This window comes from Chinchilla lanigera, unplaced genomic scaffold (assembly GCF_000276665.1).
Source record: "Chinchilla lanigera isolate Chin_1 unplaced genomic scaffold, ChiLan1.0 scaffold00075, whole genome shotgun sequence".
Classification (NCBI taxonomy): Eukaryota; Metazoa; Chordata; class Mammalia; order Rodentia; family Chinchillidae; genus Chinchilla; species Chinchilla lanigera.
In genome coordinates, this window is record NW_004955476.1 from 11,277,490 (window position 1) to 11,285,491 (window position 8,002).

An 8,002-nucleotide genomic window follows, 5' to 3' on the forward strand; every position below is an offset into this window, starting at 1 on the left:
CTGCCCTGGCTTTGTTCCCCAGGGTCTCCCACCCACATGACACAGTCAGACTCCGTGTTCTCGTAGGTTTTTGAGAATGTGGAACACAAGACTCAAGCCCAGAGCCAGGGTCTGGGTCTGCTCTGCTCCCCAGTCCTGCGCAGCTGGGTCCAGAGGCAATGGGAGAGAGTGGTGCAGTTTGGAGGCCAATGTACCCCACCCGAGCCCCAGATGGTCACCACTCGGCCCCTGGTCACGAGGTGACTGGCCTGAGAAGGTCCCAGGCATGTGGCCTTTTCTTTAATTCTTGCCTGTGACAAGGGCCCTCCTTCCAGAGACTGAGGAGGGGACTGAGAGCGAAGGGACAGGGCAGGTGCCCCGCCCCCACACGAGTGAGGTTAAGAGGCGCCTGGCGCACAGCAGCCAGTCAGTGCTGCTCACGCACTTTATTCAATGCACCTGGAGCTGCAGCTCCGCGTGGAATGTGATGACGGGGCCCGGCCCCGGAGCACCAGGAGCAGTGGGGCTCAGGCAAGACTGGCCCTGCGTCCCCACACTGGAGGATCCGTGGGTACAAAACACATCAGAGCTCTTCCATCCTCCCAACCGCTCCATCTCGTCCTGAGACTCCACAGCTGCCTGCACTGAGGCACCAGCACCTGCCCCGCCCAGCAGAGCACAAGTCCCAGCTGGGAGTGGCGGCGTGGCTGGGCTATCTCCCCGCTGGGTGGTGTCCTTTGGCAGAGAAGCAGGGCGTCTCGTGGCCTAGGCGCAGTAGGTGTCTGCCTTCACCACCTGGCAGTACATGGTCATGGCAAAGGTCAGGCCCAGAATCTGTGGGGACAGGAAGGGCTGGGCAGAGTGCCTCAGGGCACCCATGGCTGTCCCCAACCACCACAGGCCTGGGCCTCAAGGCTCTCCACCATTGCCACGGCCTGCGTTCTCTGCCCTTGCCACACCCACCCTTCCTAGCTGTGGCCACCTGAGTGTCAGGACTGACCTACTTGCCCTTGCTGGGGAAAATGGGTGTGTGCACTAAGGCCACCCTCCCCCACCTCCACTCAGCCGAGACCGCAGGCAACCAGCCTCGGCCTCCCTAAGGGCACAGAGCTCTGCAGCGGGAGATGCTGGAGGCCTCCACCTCTGTCCTGGACTCTCACTCCTCCCAACCTGCACTCACCCCAGCCTGTCTCAAGGGTGTGCATGTGCCCGGCCCCCACACACCTGCACCAGTGCTGTACACAGCCCGAAGACGCCCACAGCCAGCAGGTTCTCCTGCAGCCAGGCCTTCACTGTCTCGTAACAGGGCTGCAGGAAAGCAGGGTCAGTGGCCGCCCGGACCCCACAGAACCCCCTCCCTGGGTTGCACTCACCGCCTTCCACCAGGTACCAGGCGCATGCAGCCCACAGCTGTCACTGAACTCCAGACAGCAGGAGTCAGGCACACGCGTGGCGTTGTACACCTCGAACCAATCGGTGTAGTTGGACACGCCACAGCAACGGAACTGGAGAGAGGAAGGTTGGCTGAGGCGGGAGCGAGTGGGGAACAGCTACGACCCCACCCTGAAGTGCCCCCGCCTCACGTCGGTCTGGATGATGCTCCAGGCATTGGTGAGCCCCACGTTGCCTGGCGTGCCATACAGGTGCAGGCCCTTCTTCAGGTCTTCCTGGGCATACCTGTCAATCTGGGGGTATGGTGGGGTCAGAGTAGGTGGGTGCCTCCCTCCCTCAAACCCCACACCCCTCTATCTCCCCAGTCAGTCCTGGCCAGCCACTCATCACTGTGTGACAACTCCAGAGACACAGGACCCAGGCAGCCTCTCACGCTGGGGCTCGGGCCCCTGGGCTGCAGGCCACGGGTCAAGCAGATTCACCTGCATACATCTAGGGGTACAGACAGGCCTGTCCCTGCTCTGCAGGGAGATCAGGGCCTGCGACCCCCCAGGAAGGAGCGAGGGAAGTGGCTGGCTCCAGAGCCAGGCAAGGGCGCAGAAGCTGGAGCAGCCTGCCACACCCCAGCAGCAGAGGGTCTGCAGAAGCTGCTGTGGGCAGTATGTCAGGCCCGGGCACAGGCCTGTGTCAGCAAATCTGTCCCGTAGAAAGAGGTGGTCAAATAAAGAGGCAAGCAACAGTGTGGCAGGGACTGCACTGCACATTCTGCTCTCTGACACAACTCCTATCAGAGGACAGCCACACTGCACTCAGCCATCATCCCCCGCCTCCAAGCCAGGCCCCAAGGGCTGCTGTCCATCCACCCTGTCCCCACCAAGGCCACACGCTTGGCCCGTACCTTGTCAGTATAGGCGAAGAAGAGTACGGCGATGGTGGCCTCCAGCAGGAGCACCAGCAGTAGCAGCACAAAGAACTGTGGGGAGATGGGGACCAGCCTCAGGGACCGCTGGGCCCAGTGCCCTGCCTGAGTGAAGGTCCTGCCAGTGCCCCCGACTCCCCGGACCCCTTGGCAGTCGATGGGTCAGGCACCCCCAGTGCACACAAGTCCTGGCCCCAGGGCCTCACCCCCACACAGCTGCACTCACAGTGAGCAGCAGGCACTTGTTCTCCTTGAGGGCCCCGATGCAGCCCACGAAGCCGATGGCCATGACGAACGTGCCTGTGACGATGAGCAGGTTGGCAGCCGACAGGGACGGAAAGGAGGACGACAGGGTGGCAAAGTTCCCCTGCGTGGCAGCTAGCCAGATGCCGACGCCCAGGACGCCACAGCCTCCCAGCTAGGATAGCAGCACCAGTGGGGGACAGGGACAGGACAGGGTGAGAAGCCCTGCAGGCCTGCCGTGAGGAGGGATCTTCCTGGCCCAGCACAGCCCTAGCCAGGGCAGGAGATGGCGGCTGCCCCAGGCTGGCTGGCTGGGAGCCCACACCAGGCTCTGGGCACGAGCCAGGTTGGTAGGCACCCACGGAGGGCTGGGGAGTGGACCAAGTGCTGCCCAAGGCAGCTGGCTGTGGGGTGCCTCCCTATTATCTCAGCCTCTTTGAGCAGCCAGCACCCCGCCCCTGCGTGCCAGCTCCAGGAGGTGCAGGGCTTCCCTGCTCCATGCTTCTGCTGCCAGCCAGCACCTGTGCCTGAGGTTTAGACATATAGTGCTTCCTGGATGCTGCAAGCTTGGGGCCCCCAGGAGCTGCTGAGTCCTGCCTGAGGCTGGTCTTGGGGCATGCCAGGGCCTTCCCACTCGCAGTCTGGCCACCAGGCTGGCTGGTGTGCCCTGACTACATCCCTGGTCCTCAGACTCCCCCTCGGAGGGGCTTCATAGAGCTGGCAGGATACCTTGGTGCACCCATTCAGACAGGAAACCTGGGCATCCTCCCCAGGAGAGAGGCACATGTGCCCAGGGTGCACAGTGCCAGGTGACATCCTCACTGGATGGTTTGTTCTCATGGCCCCGGGGCTAGCAGGGGCCTGCTGGCTCTACAGAGACCCCCTTAGCAGGACCCACAGGGACATGGTGCTAAGCAGGTGGGGTGGCTGGGGGCAGGAGCCCCCCTAGTGTTCAGGGCACTGTCACTCTATTATCACGGAGCACAGAGCAGCCTGGCCAGCTGCCAGCTCAGTCCACACAGCCACCCTGAACACCATCCAGGCCCTCAGAGCCCTCAGACAGAGTGCCACCCACCCCTGGGCCAGCTCACAGCCTCTGGGGTCTGCCAGGACCCAGTGGGATGAAGGGGGCAGGGGGACCCACAGGTCACCAGCTACTGTGTATAAGTGGCACCAGGTGGAACCATACTCAACTTGCCCCACTGCCACCCGAGTACTGGGTCAGGAAGAAGGGCAGCAGGGGTCCCCGTCGCCCCCACCTGCGCATGGGAAGGCTGCACATCCCAAGGACTCAGGTGGCCCTGAAAGATGCTGACCCCAGCTCATCATACCTGGGGGCATCATACCCAGGGTAGAACCCCAGGGCTACAGTGGCAATGTCTGAGCAGAGGGAAGGGGCTGGCACAACACGAAAATCACTATTGAAACCCAGAATGCCTGTGCCGTCCACCTCTGCCTTCCAAGGACGGCTGGCAGCTCTGTCAGCAGGAAAGCGAGCCGCTGTTGCGCCCCTGGCCTCCAGGGACTCAGAGGACACAGGGAGGACACTGCTGTGCTTGGCAGCTGGCACCCATGGGGGACGCTGTTCTGGGGTGGACAAGAAGGGACCCTCACCTCTACCCTCCATGAAGGCTCCAGGTGGCAGGAAGACGGCCACCACTGTCATTGCCCTGTGACAGACAACAACAGCCCATGCCCTCGGGGCACCTCACCACACTGGCAGTGTCACATGGTATACCTTTCCCAAAGTCCACCATCCCTGCCCCCCCCAGTGCCCCTTCCCACGCCACACACGAGGGCACGTAATGAAATGCATGATCACAGGGAGGAAAACTGCTGTACCTGTAATTCTGAAAATGTGTCTGCGAGCAGCTTTTAAAACATTTTGGCAGAAAAATTATAGCCTTAGAGTGCAACAGAAAATGGACTCACTAGACTCAGACCCGCGGGCCCACTCCTGAGGCTGGAGAGCTGAGTCTGTACCAGGGCAAGTGGGAGCCTGACTTCACCTCCCCACCCCACCTAGCAGGGTCCCCCTAGCCCAGGCCCAGGGCAGCCCCTTCGCACTTGCCCTGTGCTGTACCCAGGGCCCTGGCCTCCCAACTACGTCCCAGTCTGCCCAGCACACCCGGCCTCGGTACAGCCCAGCTGCCATCTGCCCACTCCAGACTTGCACAGTGCCCTGGCCCTTGCTGAGGATAGTGAGGCTTGTGACAGCCCTGGAAGGCTCAGCGGGGGCACCCCAGCACTGGCCCAGCCCTGTCATGAGATGGGTGCCCAAGCCTCTGCCTCTCCACTCTATGCTTCTGGGTTGGCCTGAGGCTGGGTATCGGGGACCCCGTGGCCCCTCCAGCTCACCAGGTTGAGTGCCCACCACCCCTCCAGCCCTATGGCTCAGGGTGGCAGATGGCCTGGCAGCCAGCCATGTCTTTGGAGTGGGGTGAGGGCTGCACCACACGGGCCGAGGCCGTGTCCAGAAGCCTCTCTGCCAGGTGGGCAGGAATTCTGTCATCTTGGCTGGGATGCTGCTTACCCACGAGGAGGGCACTTGTCCACTCATACACAGAATGGTCTGCGTCCTCCTGAGGCCTCCTGAACCGTACCAGTCGCTCCCACCGGTCTCAGGGTCCACTGAGTGCCCAGCACAGACAGCACAGTGGGCCCTGCCCTGCAGTCCCCACCACAGCGGCTGTCACCAGCAGCAGGAGGGGGCTCCCCATGCGTCTGGCTCTGCCCTGTCCCTCAGGTGTCATCTCCTCTCCTCAGAAGTGAAAGAGCCAGGGCCACAAGTCCTGTGCACAGCTCCTGTCAGCTTTACACAGAGGCTTGAGACGCAGGACCTTCCTGTGGGAGACAGTGAGTGCTCAGGCTGCTGCCGTGACACCCCTGCAGGGGTGTGGACGCCTGTCTCCTCCCAGCATGGGGTGGGCAGACGTCGGGCCCTGACACAGGCCCTGTGGCCTGGAGCCTAGCAAGGATGGCACAGGCCAAGGGACAGGAGCTGAGGGGCCTCCACACCTGTTCGTTTACTCCATGCATGCAGGTGGAGAAACTGAAGCCTCAGGGCTGGAAGGGCTTCCGATGACCCTTGGTGTCCAGGCAGTAGAAGGTGGCTGGCAGGCAAGGCTGCCCCCACCAGGCCTGGACCCCCTGTGAGCAGCAGCCATGGCCAATTCTGGGCAGCTGTGCTGTACACCTAAGGCCCAGGCCAGCAGATGGCCACGGTGGGACCATGGCGATGTCTTCACCCTGTGGCAGCTCGGGGGTGGGGGTGGGGGTGGGGACCAGGGCTGGAGGAGCCAGGCGAGGCCAACTCCCCCAACCCTAGGGACCTCGACCTCCATTATGGGAAGAGCTCTGCTGGCAGCGAGCCAGCTCACAACATAGCCATGAGGCTGATGTGGCGTCCCAGGGGCCACACGGCCCCAGCCCCCACTGTGGCGAGCCAGGGCCTGAGCCCAGCCCTCTCGCATAAAGACAGGGCTGCCAGAAGACACCCAGCCCATCCAGCTCTCAGCGGAAGGCCGGACAGAGCTAAGCCACTGTCTGGCAGGCACCGCCTGCTCCAGGAGGGAAGGTGCCTGTGTGTCCAGCACCCCATCAGACTCCAGCTACTTGGGGCGCTCTAGGGGTAGACCCAAGGCCGTGATGGGGGCCTATGGGCCTGTCCCAGTGAGCATGGGGACAAAAGCAATGGGGTCAGGTTCCAGGAAATGGGAGCTGCGGCCACCGCTGCCCACTGACGTCCTTCACCAGAAAGGGGTTTAGTTCAGGATGACTCTGGGACAAGATAAAGTGGGTATCACACCCACCAGGCCCATGCAGCCCCTCCAAGAGACTTCAACCGCTTCTCTATAGGCAGGACCTGCCTCGGCCCGCCAGGCACCTGGCTGGGATGGGAGAGGCTGGTGCTGGTGCTGGTACTGGACATCAGCACTAGGGGTTATGCCGGATCATAAAGGCACTATTTTCCAACCGAGATGTCCCCGCAGGCTGTGGGCTTGTTCTCTCCAGGGGCAGGAGGCTGGGCAGTGGGGTGGGTCCGTTCTGCAGCTGGCAGTGAGGCCGGGAGCCCCACTTGGGCCCTATGGGCTGGGCTGCTCTCAGGCAGAGACTCCCTGGAGGACCCCCTCCATCCCCCTGAGGGTGGTGTCCAGACAGGGAGGAGAAGGGGTGTGGCAGGGGCCTGCTGACCCTACAGAATGCCAGCCAAAGCCACCCACTCAACACGTCACCTGCCACCCACCCTGCATGCTGGCACCTCTGACTGTCAGCTCTGGTCATGCTGTCCCTGCAAACCCTACACCCTGCTCCCCCGTCACACTGTCACCTGCAGCATCCCCCACCCCATCATACTGCCTGGGAAACCCTGCTGAGCCCAACAGGTGCGGGACACTACCATGCCAGTGCCCTGGACGCTGCCCAGCACCCGGCAGAGCTCACCATACCTGCCCTGTTGCCCTGGTCTCATCTCAGTCCTCCCAGGAGCCTCGCAAAGGGGAGCAGCACTGGGGGCAACCCCTCCCGCAGGAGACCCAGAGAGAGGCCTTCTCAGGTCACTCCCACAGGCAGCCCAAGCTGTGACCACTGGCCCAGTGACCCCCACCCCATCACAGCCAAGGCCAGGAAAGATGGGAGGGAAAGAAGACAAACCCAGTCTTCGGCAAACGTGGCCTGAACTATATCCTGCACAGATGAGCCACACCCCTCACCCCGTCGCGGGGGAGACAGCTGGCTCTGCAGTGTAACAGACCCTGGAATGACCTTGGCTGTTTCTCCCCCAAGCCTCCACTAGCGAAGCCCCCCAGGCCGAGCCCTGCAGTTAGGCTCACCGGGCCCCACAGGCCGCCTCCCCGTCCAGGCCTAGCTGACCCTGTAGCAGTGCTGTGGGGTGACAACTCTGCCCCCATCCGGGTGGGAGGGAGCGGCCCTCTGCTTGGTGTGCTTGGTGCAGACCCACCCGGGACACCCCCCAGCACATCTGAGCAAACCCCGCGGCACCCGGCCAAAATCTGGGGCGCTCTGCTGCCGCAAGGGGGCCGGACAAGCCAAGGGCTTCCCCAGCTCACCGCTGCCTGTGCGAGTCACCCTCGCCAGCAGGACTCGGCGCCTCAGGGCCAGCGCGACTCCCCACAGAGTCGAGAAAGTGCAGTGGGGGCGTGGGGGCGGGGCAGCGTGGGGGAGGAGACAGGAGGTGCGAGAGGTACAGGCCGGGGGCCCAGCGGCGAGCCCCCTCCCCCGAAGCTCACGTGCGCGCGACTCACCCAGAAGAGCAGGTTGAAGGCGAACATGAGGTACTTGACGCCCTGCAGGCAGCCGCGCGCCATGCTGCAGCGCTTCAGCTCTAGGAGGAAAATGAAGGACAGGTCCAGGTAGAAAACCACGTACTTGCTGCCCCGGGGCGCCGAGTAGCGCGCCTGGGCCGCCCGAGGCCCGGAGCCCGCGTGCAGCCCGAAGAAGGCGCCGCCC

At 63.3% G+C, this 8,002-nt stretch overlaps 1 protein-coding gene across 3 annotated transcripts in view; it reads right to left on the minus strand.

The window, feature by feature from the left end:
* Positions 1–391: 391 nt before the first annotated feature.
* Positions 392–8,002, minus strand: part of Tspan4 (tetraspanin 4) — a 13,128-nt gene continuing 5,517 nt past the window's right edge. For all 3 annotated transcript variants that reach the window (XM_013502958.1, XM_005401804.2, XM_005401805.2), the window contains exons 2-8: positions 7,798–7,877; positions 2,517–2,708; positions 2,270–2,344; positions 1,563–1,664; positions 1,353–1,484; positions 1,204–1,287; positions 392–813 (exon numbers count right to left, since the gene is read on the minus strand). In XM_013502958.1, the coding sequence (XP_013358412.1) occupies positions 745–813; positions 1,204–1,287; positions 1,353–1,484; positions 1,563–1,664; positions 2,270–2,344; positions 2,517–2,708; positions 7,798–7,860 (717 nt within the window). In that variant the 5' untranslated portion in view covers positions 7,861–7,877 and the 3' untranslated portion in view covers positions 392–744. The remainder of the gene's footprint in view (positions 814–1,203; positions 1,288–1,352; positions 1,485–1,562; positions 1,665–2,269; positions 2,345–2,516; positions 2,709–7,797; positions 7,878–8,002) is intronic.